Consider the following 26,332-nt stretch of genomic DNA (forward strand, 5'->3'; position numbering starts at 1 on the left):
AACTTACTTAACTCAAGGTAGGCCAAGCCCTGGATGTATTTCTAGATTTGATGAGATTTCATTCTATAATGGAAGGTTTTTAAAGAAAAGATTTATTAATAAGCTTGTAAAGTTGAAAACTAACTTTTATCTCAACAAGGCTCCTTATAAAAATAATCTACTTTCTTGTGATGCTAGAATAGTGGTTTGAATTTCTGGACTTTAAAACATATATTGGTATGCCTTTAATTTCACCATGATAATCATATTGGAGACAATCACGAAGAGATTTTATATTGGGTATTTAAGAAAATAAATCATCATTATTATTATTATTATTTGTAATGCAGAGGAGTTTGGTGAAATCAAAACTTAAAAGTTATCTAATTTATATTGAAGATAACATAATCAAAGAGAGTGTTGACAAACGGTTTCATTTTTTTAATTTTACGTTGGAGAAGTCAGCAGCAAACGATGATATTTTATTTATAGATGAAGATTTTGCAAATAAAACATGATAATTTCTCATAATTTTTTTTAAGATATTATGAAAAATTATCTTGATGTTTGTTTGCATACAATGGTTAAAGTATTGAATATTATAGCACAATGGTTAAAGTATTGAATGTATAATTATTAAAGTATTGAATGTTATAGATGATGATGAAATCAAGTTTAAAGTAAAAAAATATGAAAAGAAATTACAAGTTGATTTCATAGGAACATAAAATATAACATCAAGTATGAATTTTTCTTTTATATGTACACATTATAAATTAAATGTTGAAGTTCATAGGTGAAAGATATACAAGTTATATTTAAAGTATTTTTTTTAGAGTAACCATATTTAGTTTTTGACAAATAAATTAAGGATGAGTTTTTTAAAAGTACAAAGGACTGATGTGGAGGAATTTCTTTCATATTCTTACAATAAGAATGTTTATTGTATTATTTTATTAATGATTAAGATTTTTAAATTTAGAAAAATTTTAAAAGAATCAAAGATGTAATTTAGTAAATTAAACATGATTTTTAATCTGACTATTAAATTAAGTTGAAATTTTAACTAAAAATTGTGGTTCTATAATCAAAAATTGAAAAGATGCTCAAATAAGGCTTGTAGATTATATTTATTTATTTTTTATTGTATTTGGATTTATTTATTTAAGTTTAAAATTTTAATTTAATTAATATTTTATTATTTAAAAATCTTTCTGTAAAATAAATTCTATTAATGAAGTAAGTTTTTATTAGGAATCATTTCTCCTAAAAAGATTAAGAATTAATATAAATATAAATATAATTTATTTTTAAAAAATTATTATTAAGAATTTTAATAAAACGCATAATTTTCTTTGAGCATGTAATCTCAAGGTTTGAAAACCCCATTTTTCATCCGCACGATACCTGGCATCAAAGTTTGAACTGGTTATGCCGGTGACCTGAGCTATGTAGTTCAGCAGGGCGTCAATCAACCTTGACGCTGGGTGTTTGAGCCGTTATTTGAAGCTGTGTTGTCGGTTTTTTTTGGTTCGACCTAAGAAAACACCAAGTCTTGTAGTTCTGTAGTTTGTGACTTTATGTAGTTCTGTCTCTGCTCTTCGAGAAAATAGGTATTCATTTCAAGATGAAAGTTTTATTTCAGATTATAGAACTTCAGTTTTTTTCCTCCGAATTGCAACATACAACTTTTTTTTTCTAATTTTATTTATTTTTGTAGTTGGAAAGTGTTTTTTTAAATAATTTTGATGAATTAATATTACAAAAAATAATTTAAAAAATATAAAAATATTATTTCAGTATGTTTCGAAGAAAAAAATTACATATTGAACGGTTAAAAACAAATTCACACCGCCGTCCCGTTCCATCGATATTTACCTTTTTGGTCAGCTTGGCTTCGTTTGATTGGTTGTGATACAGTTAAAAAAAGAAATGTGGTGAAAAATATTAAAAAATTATGTATCGTCGTCCACTACATATATCCACGCTCCCAAACACTCTGTAATCTGTACAACCAAATCCGGCCATTCCGAGGCAAATTTCAAATCCAACCTTTACTCATATATTATTATTATTAGTATCCATAAAAACGGAAAGGGAAACTACGAGCACTTCCACTGCACTAAATTATCAAATGAGAACAACTATCTACTAGCCAATTTGGTGATCAAAAACAGAAAAAGAAAAGGAAGATGTTACACGAGCTGTTACTCTCACTCTTAGGCTATACTGGAGATCTCATTATCGATGAGAGAGAACACCAGAACTCTCTCGGCATTCCCATCTCCGACGAACACCGCTCTTTCAAGCTCGCTCCTGATATCTCCTTCATCCAACCCAGCGACAGGTACCCACCTCCCACACTCTTCGTTTTGTACTCCTCTTTCTTTTACCTGTTTTATTAATTCTGATTTTTTTAAAATAAAATAAAATTGCAGGGATCTTATTGAGAGGATAATCAGTCTAGGGTTTTATTATAGAGAGCTTGATCGATTTGCGACAAAGTCTCGGAATCTGAGTTGGATTAGGTCCGCAAATCCTAATAATGAATTGTCGAATAAGAATGTACAAGAGAAACAGAGTGTTTATCGCAGAGCTATTGCTAATGGCATTGTTGAGATTCTTTCAGTTTACAGATCTGCTGTTCTCCACATTGAACAGAAGTTACTGTCAGAGAGCATTCCTATTTTGGGCACTATTACGCAAGGTCTTAACAAGGTTGGGTTCGGAACTAAAAAATGGTTTGATTTTCTTTTTATTGTCGGGGAATTTGCTGGTTTTTTTTTTTTTAAATTTTCCGAATTTTTTTTTGCAGTTTTTTGTTCTCTTGCCGCCACTTTATGAGCTTGTTCTTGAGATTGAGCGCGATGATATTCGCGGAGGACAACTTCTAAACCTTTTGCACAAAAGATGTCACTGTGGGGTTCCTGAATTGCAATCATGCATTCAAAGGTTTATTTTAGTGCTGTTTATTATTTTGGTTTTTTTCTTTTTTAGCGTTGATTGTAATTTTATAGCATAAGAAATGAAACATGGTTGTTTATTTATCTACACATGTGGAATTCCAAGGTAATGACCTTCTTTACTGTTTATTCCTGTGTCTAAAAGTATAGGCTTCTTTGGCATGGGCATCAGGTCATGTATAATCAACTTGCTTCCTGGGTGGTTTATGGGATTCTTCAAGATCAGCATGGTGAATTTTTCATCAAAAGGTAATGTGCAAAGTCATTCTTCTGACAATGATATGCTATAACATCATTCTGCTCTAATGACCAAAATTGGATGAGTTAAGATTAATTTACTCGGTGAAAGTTAAATAAACTTTGTTCTGTTTAGTTTACAACCTTCTTACAAAAACCACCAAAATTGGATAAATAATTACATCAATTTTCAGGCAGGAAGATAGGGATGTGGAGCATGGCTCATCTAATCCAGACATTTCAGAAAAATTGGCTCGCTTGTCAACTGATGATGCATCTTTAACAGATTGGCACTTGGGATTTCATATTTTTTTGGTATCTCTAAACTCTCTCCTCCTATGTTTATGTTCATCTCTCGCTTAACAATGAACACTAAAATCATGCTTTTGTTTTGCATATTAATGAAAGTGGTTGGGTAAGAGTTGGATGATGATAGGAATACTGACAATGACCAGTTAATGGCTTATCTTTGACTTTCTCTTTCTTGTCTTTCATTCTTCTTTTATTTTTCATTCCCCCCTGCCCTTCTTTTGATTTTTATTCTATATGCAATTGCTTAAATGATAATCATTTTAATCCAAGCTAAAGCTTTTTTGTGGAAACAGTGTTTTCTTCTCATTCCTGCACATGAATCTTTGATGGATTGATTTTCTTTCTTGAATGCCTGAAGAACTTTTGTGTTTCCTGTTCATACTTCTGCTTTATATTTAACTTAGCATCATTGCTTATTGCTTAAACAATGCTTCAATAAGAAGGATATTGGGCTTTCTCCAAGCCACAACAAACAGATTTGTTCTAATATACCTGTTTGGGATTCATTTTTTCTGATATATTTACTCTTTCAATGAATTTCCGCAGGATATGCTGCCTGAGTATGTCCATATGCGTGTTGCTGAATCAATTCTTTTTGCTGGAAAAGCCATCAGGGTTCTCCGGAATCCAAGCCCAGCATTTCAGTTTAAGGATCCTGTACATAATCAGCAGATACCGAAAGGTTATCAAAAAAATCAAGTATCAACAGGACGCTTCCCCTTTCAGAAAGAGTCTTTTGAAGATACAAACTTGATTGGAGAAGAATTACTTCCACAGTCCGAGGCTGACAAGATTGAAAATATGCTTCGAGACCTAAAGGTTCACTTCCTCAATTTGTATCACCATAGATAACATCTTGTGCTGCCCTTTCCTTGATAGATAGCTACACTGGGAGACATTAATAGCTCCATAGTGTATTTAATCCATTTCACTATAAATGCACTTATATTTAGCTGTAATTCTTTTATATATTTGGATAGAATGGACCTTTCCCTTTTCATTGAACTATAATCCACAGCAGTGTATACTGAATTTTGGTTCCATTATATGTAGGAATCATCTGAATTTCACAAAAGATCATTTGAATGTGCTGTTGACTCTATTCGTGCTATCGCAGCTAGTCATCTTTGGCAGGTGCTGTACGCAACCCTCTTGTATTTATATATTTTTACTTATCGTAGCACCTGATTCACCTGTGTTTTCTTTACTTTTGAAGCTTGTGGTTGTGCGTGCTGACTTGAATGGCCACCTGAAGGCACTTAAAGACTATTTTCTTTTGGCGAAAGGAGATTTTTTCCAGGTGAAGGATGGATAATATTTTATCTCTTCAAAATTGACATTTATCATGCCTCAAAATTTTTTCCGGGGCCTTGCCCTTGTAAGATTCCTAGAGTCACTGATATATTTAGCCTGCATCACTTTGTGAATCTATACAAACTTTGGAATGGATTACAGTGCAATTTGGATGAATGTGTAGCCTTTTTAGGAAGGATGCTCTTATTGAAATTATGTAGCTCTCTTTTGATATAATTCATATTCCTATGCAATCTTTGGTTTGTAGTTTATACTTTGTAGGAACTTCTAAAATTCTATAACAAGATTGGTTCAGCATTGTTGCCTCATCACAAATAAACTACAACCGATCAAAATCATTCTTGCAGAAATTTCCTGAACTTTGGTCTAGGGTTTCACTGAACATGTTTTTATTCAAAATCTTGATTTTCTATTGGTTGTTGGAAAGGTTTTTTTCACAAGTTAGCCTTGCTTTAAAGTCCAGGAGTCTAAGATTGTGCTGACATTGGTGCGTATTTTGCAATTATAAAGTGAACAGAAATTTCAATTCTAACAAAGCAGGATTAATTATGCCAGTGTTTTCTTGAGGAAAGTCGGCAAATGATGCGTTTGCCTCCTCGACAATCAACTGCTGAAGCTGATCTCATGGTCCCATTCCAGCTGGTAAGCTTAGAACAACATATTTCCCTAGCAAACATAATTATACTCCTTGTTTTAACTTAAATGTTGATAATATCAGAATGCTCCACGTCAAATTCACTAATTGTCTACTATAAAAAAAAATAAAAAAATCATTGGCACTATTTGCTTTGTAGGCTGCTATAAAGACGATTGGTGAGGAGGAGAAGTACTTTTCCAGAGTATCCTTGCGGTTAGAACCTATATTTTTAATGCAAAATTGTATCTGATAATATTTCTATCAATCTTCATTTGATTTTAAATTTTATTAATTTTGGTTTTCCATTCAAGGATGCCTTCATTTGGATCCGCGGTTAAATCCTCCCAAGTAGATTTACCCAAGACTGGGAGTACAAGTGCTTCATTAGCAAATGCTTCTTCAGAGATTTCTCTGGATGGATGGGATGGTATTGCTCTGGAATACTCTGTTGATTGGCCCCTACAGTTGTTCTTTACTCAGGAAGTGTTGTCTCAGTAAGATGCTGCCGATACTTATGGATGCCACTCTGTCTTTCTCCTTCTCTTCTTCTTCTTCTTTACTTAAATATGCATTCTTTTGCCATCTGATAAAGTTGAAAGACAGTTCCTTAATTGCTTATCAAATAATATTGAAAAAATACTACCACAAAATGTAGTTCATAGTTGCTGAATAATTCCTTTCTATCTCATGCACATGTTAACCTCAAGAATGTTCCAGGTACCTAAGGGTCTTTCAGTATTTGCTACGGCTGAAACGTACACAAATGGAATTGGAGAAATCATGGGCTTCTGTGATGCATCAAGATCACACAGATTTTGCCAAGCGTCGCAATGACCGTTTGAACTGCTCAGTATCTCAGCAACGACGCCAACGTTTTAGGCCAATGTGGCGTGTTAGAGAGCATATGGCGTTCTTGATCAGAAATCTTCAGTTCTATATCCAGGTATTGATGCCATGTGTAGGTCAACTTTTTTTGGAGATAGTCTCTAAAAGACTATGCAACATAGGAATTGCCAAATTTTTTAATTATAAAGCAGTACAGGACTGGTGACTGATATGCATATCAGATCTTATCCAAGAACCTTGCTTTGGATAACATGTTGAAAGTGTTGGACAAAATAAAGTCTATAAATTGGACAAGCCATATGCTGGTCACACATAACTTGATAAATTAAATAATATTTTATATCTTGAGTGAAGTTTAGCCATCATCATGAAGGATGTTGGGAATAATACTAGGACAATGTAGGGAAATTGATTGTCATCTTTTTTTAAATTGTATCCCAATGATTGACTAGATAAAAAATTTATTGTCAGGCTATTTCTTTTTCTAATAACAGTCAGAAATGTTAGAGGATAAAACTTTATTTTCTTTATTTTTCAACTCTGTTCACTTTTATTTACCTTTTCTTTTCCCCCTTCCATGAGTTTATTCTATTTTTCCCTTTACTGGTTGATTTCAAGATCATTTTCTTTTTAATTTTTTGCATTTGTATTTTAGGTGGATGTAATAGAATCCCAATGGAATGTTTTGCAAGCTCATACTCGAGATTCTCATGACTTTACTGAACTTGTGGGCTTCCATCAAGAGTAAGTGAAGTGAATGGTTTCAGTAACCTCCTGCCTGTTTAATTCATTGAATTGCACACCTCTGTTCTACATAATTGCTGTTTTCTGAGTTTATACTCTTCTCATACATTGATAGTCGCAACATGATGCTTACACAACATGACATTAACTTGCAGGTATTTATCAGCTTTAATTTCACAATCTTTTTTGGACATTGGTTCCGTGTCAAGGATTTTAGACAGCATAATGAAACTCTGCCTGCAATTCTGCTGGAGCATTGAAAACCAAGAAAACAATCCAAATACCTCTGAACTGGAGCATTTAACAGAGGTATTTCTGCTAATGTTTTGTTATTTTGAGTTGGCAGTTCATGATTTGCTGAAACATTAAGCTCTGAAAGTATCAAACCTCAATTTTGTGTGCCTTGTCTTATGCAAAAAATTGCAAATTCACATTGTTGTTTGGTGCTTTTGCACTTCAATGATGGCTATTTTGCATTGTTTTCCACTGACATGCTTATCTCTTAAGCACTTGACCAAACACCATCTACTCTGGATTTCATTGGAAAGAGAAGTGTCTGTTATATAGACATGCCATATGCCTATAACAAACATTTGATTTTGCCTTTCTGTTCCATTGGAGATTTGGAGTTGTGGGAAGTTGTCATATTGGTGGTCACATGATCATATATTTATTTTGGACATTTATTTCTGAAAGTCAGCAGTATATGTGTGTCAAATCTAGTTATGCTCTTCTACTAGAATAACTGTTTTTTTTTTTTTAATAATGACCGCTGATTATTTTGGCAATTTTGTGGCCACCAAATTTAAATGGTTCCTTGACTTTTAATGTTCTTTTCCCCAGGAATTTAACAAGAAATCAAATTCTTTATACACTATATTGCGCAGTAGTAGGCTTGCAGGGAGCCAGCGAGCTCCATTTCTCAGGCGTTTTCTTTTGCGTCTAAACTTTAATCTGTTCTTTGAGGTAATTCTTCCCTAAACATGCCATCTTATTTTAGTCCTTCAGTTTTTTGACCTGTTTGATCACTTTTATTTTCTGACAGACAACTGCACAAGGTGTGCTGAATATTGTTAGACCATCTCCAACACTCCCTGTTTTTAATCAACAATAGCAAAAGTCATTTACAAGTCAAATCAGCTCCATGCAAGTACTGTTGTCATTTGTGTTGAGGAAGTCTCAACCGAGGTTGGCAATAGACTCTGAAGCATACTTCCATTTGATGAGGCGCCCTTTTTGGTGGGTGTGATGAGGGTGCATGTCTCCATAGCGTGAAGATTTTTCGATTAACCAACCCTATTAGGTGGTTCTTTGCAAACTGGCTTGTTCAAGTTGCGGGTTGATTTTTTGCTTACTCCATGTTAACTAACAAGTAACCATCCCCTGGAAGTGAGACAAATTTCAGCAGCCAGCATTGTCCGTTTCACACAGCTTGTTAACCCTGGCGTGGCATTCCTTGTCATTTGGTGCTTGTGGTAGGCAGCTCCATTTAGTGCTTGTACCAACTCATCAATTGGTATTTAAGCTTGTACTTTATAGAGATGTGTATCCATAAACTCCATTGCCAAAGTGAAGTTTCGTTTGTAAATGTGTGGTTTGCATCTGTGAAGTGAATTGCGGGGTTTGTAAGGCACTGACATGAAATATATAATGATTGAATGGAGGTTTTGATGCTTCACAGATTTATGTCTTTATGGCCAGGGAATTAAAGTTAGAAAACTGTCTTCAGTTATTCAAATAAAAAGAGAAGTTGATTTTCATATTTGTATATAACATGGATGGAGTAAATAGCAGCTTCCATGTTGTAACTCATCTTCAACCAGTATTGGAGCCGAAAGGTTATCCTAACAGTTAAATTTCCTGCGCCAGGAGTCCAGGAAGCCGCTGGGAAGCACGTTTCTTTATTTTTGCAGTGGACAGACTCTTTACGAGTGCACAAGCCGTCGCGATCCTCTTCTATACTGCAGCAGAAGGAGCGGGCTCTTTCGATAGAGAAGCAGAAGGCAAGGTAAATTTTATTCCTGATGCTTACGTAAGGTACCGTGTCAGCCCGTGAAGTTCAAAAATTTCTATTGTCAATCAAAAAATTTGAAATTTGTTTTAATGACAACCTTCCAATCTAAATTGACTAACAATAACCAATAAAATTTTGGATAAGATTGTTTGTCTTATAATTTACAAAATGTTCCAGTTTGATCCTTGAAGTTTGAAATCTCCCTATGTCAACACCAAGGTTTGAACATTGATATCTGAATGTTTAGTAAAATCATCATGAAGCATTTCGTGTATTAGAATCAAATGTATTTACTTTAAGTAATGTTATTACGTTCGCTTTATGTTTCATATTTTGTAATTTTCAAGTATTCATGAATGCATGCCTAATTCAATTATGATCATTATATGAATTTTGTTTTGCGCTATAATCCATGCATACCATACAGGGAGATTGAGGGCTTTATCGAAACTCCCACTTCATTTCCAGATTACCTCTCATTGCTTCCATGCTGAAATGAAAAGAGAACCTATGCATATATTCCGATCCACGCATACCATGCATGGAAATAGAGTCTCGTCACTACATTTAGCTCTTAGTTCTTCCATTGCTAAAACCAGACGTTTTCATCAAAGAACCTACCGAGAAGTGGGATATCAGGAATTGTAATTTAAAAAATTACAATGAATTGCAACATATGAGGATAATTCTGAATATTTTTGAACTGTAGGAACCTAAGTGAAAAATCTTGCAAACAATAGGGAGGCAATAATACTTCATAAAGAAAAGAAAAAAGATAAAAGGGGAGATGAAGAAATCGGAACAAGCAACGTTTTTTGCTATTTAAAATGAAAGGCATGGTCATACTAACCTGTTTCGATAAAGAAAGTGGAGTTCAAAATAAACTCGGAGAATTGATCCAATGGCATTATTCTTTGTTTACATTTAGAGCTCCTCGAACACTTCTTCACCTCCTTCCTCCTCAGCCCTCTGTAATTCTCTCCTCCAGGTTTCCACCCGGCAAGAGAGAGAGAAGAAAAGATAACGAGAAGCAAATACATCAAATTGCTTGTGACATCGGTAAATCATCTTCACAGGAGCTTGATGCTTCTGGCATTTATACCCTAGTCATCTATTTCTCATGATAAGGAACAAAAACTGGAAAATCACGATACGAATGAATGTTCATATAGATGTGTTCAAGAAACACATTGTGCAGGGGAGAAAAGACAGGAGCAGAAGCACATCTTTGTTGTTGAACAGCTTTATGCGACAATAACCTTGTAGCATCAGAATGAAGAACTGTATGAGAAATATTTGTAATTTGACAGTTGCTTATCCTCGAAACGTCAAGTTACAGTTACACATGCTTCAACATATATAGTTTGTAGGTGTGATTCCAATTACTGTCACTTTTTGGGAATTTTATATCAACAAATAGAGAATTAGGAGAGAAGGTATTTAATGATTAGGCTCCTCCCTTATCAAGCAAAACCACGAAATCCAACAGTAAGTGCTTTATATTCAGAATCATAAATAAGTTGCCACACATGATCATCTGAAAATTGCACTTGGTCTGCAACCAATAATATATATTCTTGTACTCTCCTGGTGCTACTTCCTTGCCTAAGTTCCCAGCAACTTCACAATTATGTCCCACCCGGAAGCCATTGCTCCTGAAGAGTTTGTTCATCCATTTCTCTGTGCTGGGCTGTGCGAGCGACCAGACAACAGGATAGGGCCTTGTTCATTGAGATAAAAGGTGAAGAAAAGAAAAGGCAGTTCTGAAGTCAGAATCTGACCTCGATCCCAATTTCAGTTTCTGCAAACCATGCAGGTAGTTTGCCCAGGAACAAACATAACAGGCAGTCCCTGTAAAACCCTGTGATAACAGTGATTCTCTCATTAATTTAACAAAGTTACATGTTAGAACAACTTCCTCACAAAGTAAAAGTGAAATATTATCAATGCAACATTAGAAGCCTCGACCCTTTAGAAAATATAGAAGCCTCAGTCACCTGGATAGCACATATACTAAGGAATTGGTCATCCAAGATCATGACCTTACTCCTCTAACCTATAACCTTTGTAGGGTTTGTACATGTATGATATAACAGAGAACCAAACTTTATTGAAGGATTTAGTGATTTTTATATCAAGCTAATGAGATGCTTTAGCACTAATATATTTTCTAAGAAAAACTCCACAAACTTTTTAGTATTTAAGGAGATTCAATTGGAAAATGTTTAAGGTAGAAGAGTTACATGATCTAATAGTCTTAAAAGTTTTGATAAGAGGAGTAAAGGAACATGTACTCTAGATAAAACTTTATGTCTTACCAGATAAAAACTTGTTCAGAATAAAACAATTCACAAAAAATTACATACGGATTGAAGATATCATTTTGCTACAACATGAACCTTTTTATTTTCACAGTAACAATGACTTTTAAGTGAAATAATCAGAGTAGTCAAAGCAAACATCTTAATGTCACCCTCAAGACATGTTCCTCCTAAAAACCTCTATTATACCTATCACTCAGATAATCTCAAGATGTATAATCTTTAATAAGAATATAAGTTTTTGAATATAAATGACTTAATTCAAAATAACTTTTTATTCTTTTTACGTAATGGTTGACAGCCTCTCAACATGAATCTTAGAAATGTGTATTCTCATAAGAAAGGGACGGATATGGTCTTTCTAATGCTATATGCATCATTATCCAAGAGATGGACGTTGTCTCCCTAGTACTACATGCACCGTTTTTAATGGGATGAACTTATCTCATTAGTGCCATTTACATAACTCTATCTCCCCATGACAGTATCGTCACTCTTGAAATGATGGACTTGGTTTTTTTTATTACAATAGCAACATTATCCAATCACTCCAGTCACTACTCTTTAGTGGAGGGCTCTTATATCCTATAAAAAAAAATCATAAAAATCACTCTTTAGTGAAAGACTCTTAAGCCTTATGATAATATTGGAAAAGCTATATGCTTCCACACTCTATTCCAAAAACTTATAAGGTAAAGGCTTAACCTTATTGGGTGCATATAACCACATGAGAATTTTTATAAATGATTAGCATGATACTTTAAACTCTTATAATTTTTCTAAGTACAAGTTTTTAATACTTTATGTTTGAAAGATTTTTTTCATTCTAAATGTATGTTGTTTCTAGCTTAAAACCCCTTTTTATACAAGAAAAACTCATTGATCTACCCAAACTGGAAAATTAATTAAAGTATTTGCATATTATTATATCACAAAAACTAGGAGTTGTTGATGAACCAAAATTTTATTAGTATATATTTATATATCTTTACCAAAAAAGTCAAATCAAGAAAAACATATAAGTATATTTTTCTTGAATTCTCGAGTGTATTTGGTTGGCATGTGCTAGCACAAACACATCTTAATGAAGGCGTACTAGGTCTGGCTAATGCCAGAACCAGCCATGATTGGGCTTGGTAATATATCAAACCCCGGGAGTGTTAGGTCTCGCTAATACTAGACCCAACTATCGATGGGTCTAGTGTTAGCCAGACCCAGAAAATACCTAGGTCTAGTGCTGCTCGACCTAATATTTGGGTCTAATGCTTCTAGATCCATGTTGGGGCCAAGCAACATCTATTAGACCCGGCTTGGGCTTGGAAAATGCTTCCAAGCCTATTAGCTTAGCCTGGTATGTTGTTAGGCCGACAAGGTGGACCTAACACATGTTTTCTGAAAGTGTCAAGCTTAAAGATTTTTGACATCATGGTTTAGGCATGACTGAATTTTTTATATTTACATATTTAAATATCATACTTGAATCTAACACTATCAATTCTATAAATTTTTATATAAAATCTAAGAGAATTTATTTTTAAAAAATAGATTTAATTAAATAAATATATACCCTGTCAACACCATTAGATGTATGAAAGTTTTTCATAACCTATCATGTATTTATCTTTTAACTAGATAAAATAAATGAAATACAACTTAAAATATCACAAATATAAAATTATAGTTCAATCTCTTATCTCCATAAATGGAAAAGACTTGTGGACTATAAAAACACTATGAGATCTTCAAAAATTTTACAATCTTCATTTTTTATTGCATATATATATTTAAAATACCTCTCTCTAGAATATTATTATTATTTTTTATTTTTAAAAATATATTTATTTAAGCATTGAAGAATCTTTACCTTTACCAAAGAAGATATTATACAAATACTAACCACAAATCATCTTGACCTATCAAGTACCAAATATAAATTATTAATCATCTTAACTAGAAAAAATAGATAAGATTAATAAAATTAATTGATTAATTAATTATATAATTTGTTATTTCTATACTATTTAAATATTATACTTCATCCATAATAGACACTACTAATTAAAATAAATTATTTATGCTCTCTTTCGTGGATGATTATATATGATAGTAGCATAAAACGGTACAAATAATTGTACAATATCATGAATTCATTTAAAAACAAATGAAATTTATTTAAAAATATATATTGGATAATTATGAAAGGTATAGCTTAGTTAAATTTCGAGTTTACTTTTTATAGATTAATAGTTTAATTCTTATAATTCTTAAAATTACTAAAAAATTATATAATAATTAATTTTAAATTTATAAAATTAATTAAAATATATATACATGAGTATCAATATAAGTTAATAAAAAAATATATATATGGGACAATCATATCACATATCATTTAGGGGTCCACCATATCAACCTATATATTAGCGTGTGGTTTTCAGTTCAAAAACACACTGACAAGGCTCGCTTTTTTTGTTGTTGATAATCATCCACCTCTAATATATAAAACGAGCTACCTGTTTATAAATGAATAAGAAAAAATAATAGCAGTATACTTGAAGATTTGAGGGGCCATGGTCGGATGCATTAAAGGAGATTTAGGTGGCGATTAAAATTATGATGTATCTATATTTTAAAATATTTTTAATGTTTTTAGTTTTAAAATAATTTGTTCTGTTTATATGTAAATATTGTTTTTTTATATATTTTTAAATTATTTTAACATGTTAATATTAAAATAAAATTTAAAAAATAAAAAATATATTATTTTAATACATTTACAAATAAAAAATAATTTAAAAAAATTCACACTAGCATTTCAGCTGCATGAGTCACAGCATGTAAAATGATGGATTTTGAGAGACACAAACATACATGTATACATGGTTGCTCATTAATTAATGTGTAAGATGTGGTAGCTCTTTTTTAAAAATAAAATATTTTTTAAACATAAATTATACCTTTAAAAGCTAAAAACACATGTTTTTTATTAAAAAAATACACAAACTATCTCCCATCCAAACACACATATTTAATTGACAAAGTCACTTAATTATAATTTTAAATGATTGAGAATAAAAATATGGCCTAACTACAGCTTGATTTGGAGCATTAAGAGGAGGGATAATCACCTCTTATCCATGTTTCAAATCCAAATCCAAATCTATCAATAAATAAAAAATAATTTCAACATGAACACTCACAGATTTCTGGAGAATCAAGATCAATGACCTGTATATGTATACCAAAAAAATGAGAAGTAAGTGTTTTTGGTTTTTGGCAATTTGCACAATATAATGTATTATTAGTCCTCAAAGTTCAATCAACTATATAGTTAATAAACACCTTCCTATTACTTCATTCTAGATATTTTCTGATGCATTCTTTCGGACAATTAATGAGCTTTTGGGTTTGAATATGGTGTTATTTCACTTTAATTAATAAAGGCTCGTGGTCGCAATTAAACGATTTTGTTGTTGAGTCAAGGATGTAATTGCAATGATTATAGAGCTCGGTGATGGTTCTGAAATTTCTATCCTAAATAAGGGATTGATTTGCAATAATCCTTTTCTTCTTTTTAATTTGTAAATCTGTTATTAGTGTAGGAAAGTAAAATAAGAAGAATTATTTTGATTGGCCACTATTACCAAAAAAATGATGTTTGGCCATGATTGCTACAGTGACTTCAAGTGATCGATTACTTTTCTTCTTCTTGCAAAAAAGTAAATAAAATGTTTATATTTACCTAATTTAAGTACATAAAATAAATTAAATTAACCTAAGCAATAATTATTTGAAGTCATGGAAGCAAAAATCCTAATTAGCTTCTCTTGTAGGGCAACGATACCATGGCAAGCTATATCAACAAGTTCACATTGGAAGCCATGTTAAATATGAGTTTGGAATTTATTTGTATGGTGATTAGCATGTCAAAATGTCAATTAATATATGCTGGAAAACATAGTTATTAGTGAAAATCAATACATTAATGTATGAAATGCCATATTAATTGTACAATCAACACATTAAAATATTATTGATAATGTAAAAAATATTTTTTATAACATGAAAACTGTTGTTTTTTAAAGTATTAAAATATTTTTTACTTGAAAATATATTAAAATAATATTTTTATTATTTATTAAATTTTACTTTTGATATTAATTGATGAAAACTATTTAAAATTAAAATGTGAAGACAAAGACACTCGAAATCTACATGTCATTGTCATGGCAATAGAAAAATATATATAACCTTTTAATGACTAACCGCATATTATTTGCATTTTGCTCGCAGGCAGCCTTCCACGTTCTACCAACCCAAGTTCGTAATTCCCAAAACACCCCTCCAAGTCCGAAGTCCAAGTTGGTGAGGTGAGGGCAGTCAGACACGAGGTTGGTGCTTATAGTAATAAAGTTTAAACCTCCCCGTCGTCCATCTTATTTTAGGCGAGGAGACAAACAAGAAGGAGCGAACCAAACACTCAACGAACTTTTCTCTCCCGCGACAACAACTCCTTCTTCCCCAAACCAAATCCAAAAAAATGGATGCCAAACTTCGAAACCCAGAAACCCCAGAATCCGTTTCAGAGGAAGAAAAACAGCAACTTGCCATTATCTCTTCATCCCCTTTTGCCACTGCTTCTCTTTCTCTTTCTCTCGCCACCATTCTACCTACCCATTTTTTAACTCATCCTAAAATCTCAGCTCTTTTTTACTCTCCACCAACCAAGGCGAAAATACCTACTCAAGCCACCTCTCTAACTCACCTCTCTCTCTTTTCCTCCACTTCTTCTCCTAAACTCTCCTTTAAGTCTACCATCTCTGCCAACCCTCTTCAAACCCCCCTCACTCTTGGTCCCCGCCGCCCCTCTGACCCCTCCAATGCTGCCGGAACTCGCCGAGCGTGCATCGTTTGGTTTCGCAATGACTTGCGTGTCCATGACAATGAGTGCCTCAACTCTGCCAACAACGACTCTATGTCTGTTTTGCCTGTTTATTGTTTCGACCCGAGAGATTATGGCAAATCCTCTTCTGGGTTTGATAAAACTGGACCTTATCGTGCCAATTTCTTGATTGAATCTGTCTTTGACCTGCGCAAGAACTTGCAGGCTAGAGGATCTGATCTTGTGGTGAGAGTGGGGAGACCGGAGACCGTGTTGGTTGAATTGGCAAAGGCTATTGGAGCTGATGCTGTGTATGCGCATAGAGAGGTGTCTCATGATGAGGTTAAGGCAGAGGACAAAATTGAGGAGGTTATGAAAGATGAAGGAGTTGAGGTTAAGTACTTTTGGGGAAGTACTTTGTATCATTTGGATGATTTGCCTTTCGAGTTGGAAGATATGCCATCGAATTATGGTGGGTTTAAGGAGAAAGTGCAGGGTTTGGAGATTAGGAAGACCGTTGAGACCTTGGATGAATTAAAGGGTTTGCCTTCAAGAGGAGATGTGGAGCCCGGGGATATCCCTAATCTATTGGATTTGGGTCTCAACCCAGCTCAGGTTCGGCCTCTTTATAAATGTGTTTTTTTGTGCTATGCTTGTGTGCTTTGACTATCATGTTAGAGATGTTGGCATGGTTATGAAAACTGTGTTTTGCTAGGAAGAATGTGAATAGAAATTAGGCTTTGATTAGAAGGCTAAGATATAACTTGAAATGTAAAGGTTTTATAATTGAACAATACGATGTTCAATTATGATGGATGGATACTAGATGAAAACAGTGTTTATTTAGTAGATCAATCTTACCTCGCAATGCTATAATCTTGTACTCTGAATTTCCAACATTCTGCATCGTTAGCTTGAATACTTTCTGATCCCAGGTTCTCATTTTTCAAAATGGATACACCGTTGAGAAGTGGTTTTCTGTTTGCTACCTTTCTGGATTTCCATTCCTCTTGAAACTGCAACTTCTAATCCAAACAGAATGCCTGGCAACCTTCTTATCGGCACCTTTGATTGCACTGATGATACTGTCCTTCAATGAAAATGCAGGATGGGAAGGCAACTGCAAATGCTTCTGTGGTGGGAGGCGAGGCTGAAGCACTACAGAGGCTCCAGAAATTTGCAGTTGAGTGCCGAGCACAACCTCCCAAGGGAACCAATGGCAGCCATGACAGCATATATGGTGCAAACTTTTCCTGCAAAATCTCTCCATGGCTCACAGCGGGATGCATCTCTCCCCGTTCCATGTTTGATGAGCTTAAGAAGACTGCTACAAGGTGTGCCCTAAATTTTCTCTTTTCCTTCCCTTTTAATGCTGTTGCAATATTTAGAAAGCATGCATTCATTAATGATCCATTTGATTGATAGAACAATTTCTGGTGCCTCAAATCGCAGTGGTGGCGGCAGCAGCGGCTCACCTGATACTGGAATGAACTGGTTGATGTTTGAGTTGCTGTGGAGGGATTTCTTCAGGTAACCTGAAAATTCATATAACTTGCATGCCTACATTCAGTATTCCATATTTCCTTGATTTCAATACCTTTGTTGGCATTTTATGGTGTGAGCATTGCATAAAGCAGGTTTCCTTTCAATTTCTGCGAGGTCGTCTTATTCTTGTTCTCCATCTAAAGCCGTTTTAATCTCTTTAAAAAAATGCTTTTGCCAGCTTTTCTTACATCATTGTTCCCTTACATGGTGTGAGCATTGCATAAAGCAGGTTTTCCTTCAATTTCTGCGAGGTTGTCTTATTCTTGTTCTCCATCTAAGCCGTTTTAATCTCTTAAAAAAAATGCTTTTGCCAGCTTTTCTTATATCATTGTTGCCTTGCAGATTCATTACCAAGAAATACAGTGCTCCAAGGAAACAGCTGGAAGCAACTCCAGCCACAGCTTGCACGGGTGCATTTGCTTAGGCAAGACATTGTTTTGTTGGCGAAAAGGAAATTTACCCTGAATTGGGGGATCGTTTCCTACCCACTGATGAATGGAGCCGCTAGACCTTGTAGTAGGATTGTTAACGGGTGTTGCTGCAATAAATTGGTTGAACTGGGACTCCTGCCATATTTAGAGAATTTTATATTCACATGCCCTCTTGTGAATATGCATTTAAGTAATTTTTTTTTCCCTGCTTTTCGTTGAGGATCAAATTCACCTTGCAAAACTGGAATTATATTTTCACAAATTGGGTAGTTGATCCCCTAGCCAAGTCAGACAATGAGACAAATGCTTTTAAGTATTTATTGCGTGTAATCCGAATAACTGAGTGGTTTTTATCCATGAGAAAGCAATAAAACTTAGAAACCTGAAAACGAAGAAAGTAGCTGTTTTTGCATGCTGTTACATCTCATTTTCCATCATCAGCTGCAGTGTAAGGTCCTAGCGTTTATCGGATCCCAACCCCAGAAGCTCGTCAAGATTATTAAGACCTAGGTTTGCTAGCATCTTGAATGAGGGGATTCAAATTGTTAGATGTCATCTGACGTTGGTTCTTGATAATACAGTCCTTGACGGTTCTGCTGCTTCCACAGCTTGCAGATGAACTGAGAAATCCCCATTTCACGTATACAATATCAGTATTTAGTTTTTGCGGCCATGCCGTGGGGCTGTAGGGATGAAAGATGGATGCATTGATTGTATGTTCTTGACATCTTACCTATTCTCTGCTTGTGCTGGCCTCCAACGCTGTTGTCAAGTGATCCTTTTTTGCTTTGGAGCAATATTCTTCTGTAGACAATACACCTTGGGGCCTCACATCTGCCTCCCAAGGCTTTCCAGAAAAAGTTACATGCTTGGCCATTGTGAAAACAAACATGAATGGCGAAATCGAGCAGCCCGTTAAAAGTCTTGCCCACACGTAGCAAATTACTATACACGCGCACTGGATCTTTCTCGGGGTTAGTTCAAGCTAATGGGATCCAGTGTTGTGAGAAAAATAAGCATAGCAGATCAGACCAATGCCGTTGCTACGAATCTGTAGTGCTGTATTATAACAGAATGATACAAAGGGAATCCTAAAAGACCTTAATTGGAGAGAATTCAATGGATACAAGAGACCTTTCAAGTACTGGGAAGCAACCCAAAAGGAACGGAAATAAATTTTAGCTAAAAGCTTTCTATCAAATAATGCCAGAGACTCTGAGGGAGGAGAGCACAACAAAAATAATCCAAAGCAACATGAAATACACAAATGTTACCCATGCCCAGATCCTTGGTCCTCCAAGTTCTGCTTTCAGTGTCAAACGCCTGAACACGAGAACAGAAATACAGCCTATAGAAGTACAGAAGAAAACGAGCAATGAAAAGCTGAGTCCAGCAGCATTTTGAATATGCAGCGGTTCGTTGTACATGAAAAAATTGTAGGCAGTGTCAATAAGCCATGGAATGCCGATTCCTAAATATATGTTCACTGAATTGCTGGAAAGAAAAGAAAGGGACAGATCAGTTCATGTTTGTGCAACTACATCTGCATGATAATAGAATTTTATATCTCTCAGCAGGTGGTAAAACAAAATTTAACAAAGAGAGAATTTGAAGGCTAGAAAGATGAAGAGAACAAAACTCCAGTCCTTGTACATGGAATTCTCTACATCTCAAATTTACCACTTGTAATTCCTAAGAGTATTATCATTTCGAAGAACATCTCTCCACTGTTAATTTGCTTGAACAACTTCAACGAGATTGAAGATTTGGCACGTGTCCTCCTTTACCATTTCAGTTTTACATATCATAATAGTATTACATAAAGGTCAGCGTTATACTTGCATGAATTTCTGTCTATGGGTTTGGATTTTAACTTAAACAGCACACTACAATAAGATAAAAAATTAAAAAAATAGCTGTCTTTCCTAAATCTGACACTAACATCCAGTATTCCGAACCACAAGCATAACAAAAACCCATTACCAGCTATAATACTCAAACCAATGAGGTTTCCCTGAATCTCTTTTGGAATAAGAAACATTGTGATGGAGACATTTAGGTATTTGAAAACGACCAAATATAATGTAAGAAAGTCCCAAATTAAGTACAGCAATGAAAAACCTGCAAGTGATGTTTGCAATGGCAGAGTCTGCTGTTGTCTGGCGTTCAGCAGCAATCTTACTCGCCACTAAATCTGGCCATGAAGTTCCACTAGCTAATGCTGTGAATGCAATGACATAAGCATTTATTCCTGCAATGATATAAACCATTTGTGAAAACAAAGGGTGAGTAGATATAGCATGATAATCAACAACTCCAGGAAAGGAAGCTGGGATAATAATTTGTAGAGAGTTTGGAAACCTGTGACACAGCTTATGATATCAGTGAGCTTTGTTACAACGCAAGCTATTCCACTGATGAATAGTAGAGAGAAAATAAAGGCAATCCAGCCATGAGCAAAATGATACGGAGGCACAAAAGCGAACAAAATTCTCCAAGGTGCAAGGATTAGTTGCCAGGACATTCTTGCTACCCGTAGATGAATACTGTTTAGTTTTCTTGATTCTAGACTTTCCAACTGTTTGAAAAAAAACTTGAAATTATTCCCCCAAAATAGCAGGAAAAGACACGGAAAATAAGAAAATTTTGCAGACAACCATGAGCAAAAAGAAGGTTAGACATAGACTTCCATGCACAAAGCTGTTTGATAAAATCACAAAATGAACTCCATTAAAGGCAATGGGTGCCAGACAATATTACAAATTTACAATGGCATGAGATGTGTGAAAATTTATTTAACACGGAGAAATGATCCTGAGCGTTATTATTTTTTACCAGCAAGGAAAACATATTGATTAAAGCAAAAGGTGCCAAAAAAGGGCACCACCATCTGGATACAGGAAGTATCCAAAGGACTCCTGGAATAATTATTGGCCAGAAAGAATTAGCCATCAATTTCTTACAGCAGTCACTAAAAATACATACATATATATAGCATGAGTTGCAATACCGTGAGTGCATCCACAAATTGCTCTTTCCAAAGAGAAAGCACATGTAAATCTTTCTCCTGGTGAAAATGTTTGTTGGAGGATTCAGCTGCATCATCTGTTACAGGCACTTTTTGATAGACTGGAGCTGAACAGAAAAAATTCTAGGTTGAAAAAGATACGGTTACAAAAATTCATGGTTGGGTTCTAATCTGTCATCGTCTCACATATGCAAAACCTAATTGATGCAGCAACTTGATTGTTTGACTATAATGATTTCATTTAAACAATATACAGGGTGTCTTATCTTTCTAGCATTGAGTATGTATGTGCTTATTTGAGAAAACAAGAGAAGCAAAGCATGCTCGATAGGCTAAAGGACAAAGATTTACAGAAAAGATCCTAGCTAGAAAAGAATCCTTAAGCCTTGCTTAGGGAATAAGAAATAATTTTAATGCCCCTTCACATAAAGAAAACCTCACAGTTCAGTTTAATTTCTCATTTTTTTGGTAAACATGGAAAGCTACATATGTTCTTAATTAACATGTCTTAAGTTGCATTCCCATTCCACCACTAATTCTGTTAGTTGCAAGTTTAATATTCTATTATCATCTTATATCATTGTAATCTCGCAGTGACTTTAAGGCCTCATACTTCTATAAGATGAATCAGGTGGAAAAATATTTGCAGTGTTAATCATGCCAGTCACTCCCACAATTCATGACCACTTAGGAAAATTAACAATAAATGGTATGTGGCCCACTTTTTATGAACTGTTTAAGAGTAGAGCGCTGAGGTATGAAAGTCGTTAAACTACCATTAGTATTAATGCAGAAATGCACCTGTACCATTATTTGAATGGATTGAGAATATGTCAACAACATTCCTATTTTCTTCACCAACTTGAAGTATCTCAGAGTCAGAGTACTCCCCATACACATTGTTCTCCTGTGTAGGAGAAGGGACCTCTCCCGGCACCCACTCCTCTGGCCTTTCCGTCCTTGGACTTCAGATTACAAGAAGCATCAGAAGCAGGATGATGGAACACAGAGCCAGTTAAGTGATTGCTTTTACTCAACAAGACAATAAAAGGGGAGAAAGAAAGACATACATAGGAAGAGATAAGTAAGGCCAGCGCTTGTCTTGAGCATAAGCATGCATTAGCAGTAAACCATATTGCAATACCGTCAATAAGGCTTCCCAAAGCGTAATGACATTCGGGGTCCATACCTGCAACACAAGCAAGTGTCAAGACCTTTTTATTGCCAAGAAAGTGCTTGATATATGTATACTTCAATCACAAATACATCTTTTCAAATGCAGTTAAGTTTTCTGCTTCTATTAAAAAAAAAAGGAAAGAAAAGAAAAAAAACATGAGATAATCAGATCATGAACCCCACCTGTAGTGACATTTATTTTATCCATTTGTTGCAATCCAGATGTAATTTCAAGAACCGCTAGTGGGGAACAGGGAGGTTTAGTTAATGACACCTATCCAGCTATAACATATCATAGCATGACCAGTCTATATTAAAATAAACTAATGCAAAATGCTTATGTACATATGTAGTGGAGTTGAGAACATTGACAATATAACATAAGAGCAACAATATGAACATGTCCAGGAAAGTTAAAAGATCCAGTGGCTAAAAGCAAAAATGAAGATCTTAATCAATGAATCAAAACATATATAGCAAAGCCATAATATACTCCAAAATTGTTCACTGTTGCAGTTCACATGAGAGGGGAATGCGGAAATTACCTCTAAAATTATATAAAGCCAAATGTATGCCCAGAAAGACCAAAACAGCTCCACCAGCCAAACTCCTATATCAGCTATCTTTTTCAATTCTCCGGCTTTCGGAACCACAACACAAACAGCGTGGATTGGAAAAAGGTCAAATGCAGCAGAGCCAACAAGTGTTCCAGGACCCATCCCTATACATTAAGTAATTTTGCAAACTCTCAAAAATGTCAACTTGAGACACCACTCACTTTTCACACAAATTATGCAAACTGTCAATAATAGGAAGCCAAATGATTCAAAATGTAAGACAAACATCACCTGTCTGATTATTATCGATCACTACTAACATGTCAACAGGCAATCATACATAACATTAAAAAGGTTTATACAAGGAAGAGAGAGGCGGTGAAAAAGATTGTTAACTTCATCAAATCAAACTTGATAGAATTTTATTTGCATCATCACAAATTAACAACATAATCAATACAGGACCATTAAAAAAAAAAGAACAGCATATTCAATCTGAAATTTCAAAACCTTACAACTTTTTTCTCTCACGATAACATTTTCACTGATTATAGATATGCAAGAACTTTCATTAACCATAGAAAATCAATCAGATAACTCTAAGCTGAGCTCATTGATGGCCAACCCCACCCAGTATATGAAAGATAGAAGGAAACAGTGATGTCATTTTCCGAATATTATTTGGCTTGGCAAGATGAGATTAGGGCATAAATTGCCAACGCCTGGCAAAAACAAAGAGGCAAATAACAGCCTATAAATAAATAAATAAAATTGACTCCACTTGGTTCAACTGCTAGTGAGTGAGGAAATCATGGATGGCTGAAATAGTAAAGACAGCAGCTTAGGATTAAACAACAAGCGCACAGGTTCAATATATATGATATCACAAACCTCATACTTATGCATCCAAGTTCAATTGAAATGTCTGTATAGAAAGAAATTTGAAATGATTTGCAAAAGTTAGAATTTACAAACCTCCAGCATACAGGTTGCCAATATTTTGTATGGCATCAATAGTAGCTAGTGAAATCTGAGGAAAGCTGGTCCCGAAGGCAAGCAAAGAAATGTCTGCAATTGCATAATTCCACACCTTCTCATATCTGATAACTTCAGCATTCGTGTCTGGGTCAATCTCCACCACTTTCCTCGACTGCTTAACAACATTCTCCATGGACCGGAAAAAACGGGCAGTTATAGCTGATAATCCAATGAAACAATAAGCAAGACCAAGAAAATATAACAAGGTCCGAAAACCTTCTCCAAGGGTAGTTTCGCCTCGGAAAAGGAAGTAGCTTTCACATTTTTCATGCCCAACAATATTGGTATCTCCAAATCTGCCGCCATCACTTTGGTTATACGCGGAGGCCATCGTAGTAACCTCAAGCTGCAGCATCAGCAATTATTGCAGAACACTAACAAAACCTGAAGAATTAATAACTAATAAGTAAGTCTAAGCCGCAGAGAAATCCAATAATTCAAGACCAAAATTTAATTCGTTTTTGCTCTCATTAAATGCCATAGTTAGATTGAACAAAGATGCTCTTGCTTGTTAATTTATACAGGACCATTATAATAATAATAATAATAATAATAAGAAGAAGAAGAAGAAGAAGAAGAACGATCATGTATCGAAAAATTAAATCTAACAGACTAAAACAAAATCAGATTAAGTAAATGCAATCTCGAGATGGAAAACTGTCTTTGATCATGCACTAGAAACGCGCATTTTGATATGATACGTAGGAACTGGATTGATAAAGAAAACTTACCAACAACAAGTTCACGGGATAATGACCGACGACCGAACGGCGGCAGGTGAGGAGTGTGAGGGTTCTAGTTGTTAATAATGTTTTTAGCGAAAAATATAGCGACAGGTGCTGCTTTGATTTGTCTCAATCCAAACTTTATTTACTATGTAGATGACTTCTTCATGTATATTAGGACGTGCAGGTGGAGCCATCATTTACCAATCCCTGCGAGAACTAGGATTCAAATCAAGTGATTGAAGTACAAACAAGGTGACTTGAAATCAGATATTAAATGTTTTTTTAATTCTCGAATTAATTTATACATTATTTGAAATTAATTTTTTTTTAATTATATAGTATGGTGTATTTAGAGAAAAAAATCAAATAATAGACTTCTTTAGTCATAAAATCAACTCTTTAGAGTTATAAATGTTTACTTTTAACAGCTCCTTGTACGCGAACCTATAATTGAAACTGCACAAAATATGGTTTATTATTTATTACTGTGTTGGTTTTTTAAATATAGTTTTTATTTAAAAATATATTAAAATATTTTTTAATTTTTATTACATAAAAAATATTAATAAATATTAATTTAATAATTTTTTAAAACAAATTTACTTTTAAAAAAATCTAAAAATAAATACTACTGCACGTTTAATTACTTTTTTTATTAACATAAAATGTCTCCATTTCTACTATTTGTTTAAGATTCAACGAATTATGACGTGCATGACGCATCATTCCATGGAAAACACGAATATGGACAGGTGGGAGTGTCTTCTTCTTTCTCTACGGTATTGTTATTTTATTGTCCGTTGCTTTTAAGCAAGATATTAAATGCCAAGTGAATACTCACAAGCTATTTAAGTACGTCGTAAATCTCGTGTTTTAAAGTATGGTTCAAGATTAAAAATATTATTTTGATTGTTTTTTATTTAAACCACAGTTTAAAACTCTAAACAAAAAATACCATATTTTGGCAGATGACGAATTGGCCATCATTTGCTACCTCTTTTCTCTGGGAATGGACGTCGGCAAATCTTCCTTGTCGAGGAAAGCATTTAATTAATGCCAGATATTTTGCACATGTGAGTATTTTAATCAGAGTCACATGGTGCGTTAGTGTTTAGAAAACAAAATTTGAGTTGTTTATTTTTAAAGTAGTTTTTGTAGTTATGATTTAAAAAAATAAATTTAAAAAAGATATAGTTAGGTGTGGTTAGTTGAATTTAGATATATATTTGATAAAAATTATAGTTAAAGTTTATATATAGTAGAAAATATATATAGAATATTTTGTAATTATGTTTGGAAGTGTGACTATGATTATTTTTTTAAATATTTTTTATTTATAAATATATTAAAATATTTTTGATATCAACGTATCAAAATGATCTAAAAACATAAAAAAATATTAATTTAAAGTAAATAAAAAATTAATTTTTTCAAAAGCATTTTTTAAACATAAAAATAAACAGGTTTTTATGAAACTCGGTTAAAAAAACATATAAAAACTCCTTCACAAAACCTACATTTTAAACTCAATTTTTTAGTAGACCATGTAGTACAAAACACAATTTGATTTGTTATCAAAT

The 26,332-nt window shown here is 34.0% G+C and overlaps 4 protein-coding genes across 7 annotated transcripts; 2 read left to right on the top strand and 2 right to left on the bottom strand.

Annotated features, from left to right (window-relative positions):
* The first annotated feature begins 1,983 nt into the window (after positions 1-1,983).
* Positions 1,984-8,792, top strand: GCP4 (GAMMA-TUBULIN COMPLEX PROTEIN 4). Its single transcript, XM_011035217.1, has 16 exons — positions 1,984-2,326; positions 2,418-2,697; positions 2,795-2,931; positions 3,093-3,191; positions 3,374-3,494; positions 4,038-4,310; positions 4,545-4,625; positions 4,708-4,791; positions 5,361-5,447; positions 5,600-5,655; positions 5,754-5,936; positions 6,160-6,385; positions 6,944-7,032; positions 7,188-7,341; positions 7,876-7,998; positions 8,078-8,792. Exons 1-16 carry the CDS (start codon positions 2,172-2,174, stop codon positions 8,144-8,146), a joined length of 2,217 nt encoding a protein of 738 aa, XP_011033519.1. The 5' UTR covers positions 1,984-2,171; the 3' UTR covers positions 8,147-8,792.
* A 1,689-nt stretch (positions 8,793-10,481) lies between these two features.
* Positions 10,482-11,096, bottom strand: LOC105131984 (uncharacterized). Its single transcript, XM_011035218.1, has 3 exons — positions 11,044-11,096; positions 10,828-10,907; positions 10,482-10,736 (listed from the first exon to the last, which is right to left on the bottom strand). Exons 1-3 carry the CDS (start codon positions 11,054-11,056, stop codon positions 10,494-10,496), a joined length of 336 nt encoding a protein of 111 aa, XP_011033520.1. The 5' UTR covers positions 11,057-11,096; the 3' UTR covers positions 10,482-10,493.
* Positions 11,097-15,786: 4,690 nt separating this feature from the next.
* On the top strand, positions 15,787-18,541 carry LOC105131986 (blue-light photoreceptor PHR2-like). Its single transcript, XM_011035224.1, has 4 exons — positions 15,787-16,864; positions 17,357-17,583; positions 17,675-17,779; positions 18,137-18,541. The coding sequence occupies exons 1-4, from the start codon at positions 15,908-15,910 to the stop codon at positions 18,216-18,218; spliced, it is 1,371 nt and encodes a 456-aa protein (XP_011033526.1). The 5' UTR covers positions 15,787-15,907; the 3' UTR covers positions 18,219-18,541.
* A 730-nt stretch (positions 18,542-19,271) lies between these two features.
* MHX (magnesium/proton exchanger) lies at positions 19,272-24,930 on the bottom strand. 4 transcript variants are annotated; one of them, XM_011035222.1, is made up of 9 exons: positions 24,756-24,930; positions 23,962-24,408; positions 22,975-23,150; positions 22,324-22,442; positions 22,055-22,218; positions 21,236-21,360; positions 20,587-20,803; positions 20,347-20,476; positions 19,272-19,573 (listed from the first exon to the last, which is right to left on the bottom strand). In XM_011035222.1, the coding sequence occupies exons 2-9, from the start codon at positions 24,377-24,379 to the stop codon at positions 19,408-19,410; spliced, it is 1,515 nt and encodes a 504-aa protein (XP_011033524.1). In that variant the 5' UTR covers positions 24,380-24,408; positions 24,756-24,930; the 3' UTR covers positions 19,272-19,407. The 4 variants fall into 4 exon arrangements, with proteins under 4 accessions (XP_011033524.1, XP_011033522.1, XP_011033521.1 ...); XM_011035220.1 differs by having other exon boundaries at positions 19,272-19,719; positions 22,061-22,218; positions 24,756-24,929; XM_011035219.1 differs by having other exon boundaries at positions 19,272-19,719; positions 24,756-24,928.
* Between the last annotated feature and the right edge of the window lie 1,402 nt (positions 24,931-26,332).

This window comes from Populus euphratica, unplaced genomic scaffold (genome assembly GCF_000495115.2).
Source record: "Populus euphratica unplaced genomic scaffold, PopEup_1.0 scaffold26.1, whole genome shotgun sequence".
Classification (NCBI taxonomy): Eukaryota; Viridiplantae; Streptophyta; class Magnoliopsida; order Malpighiales; family Salicaceae; genus Populus; species Populus euphratica.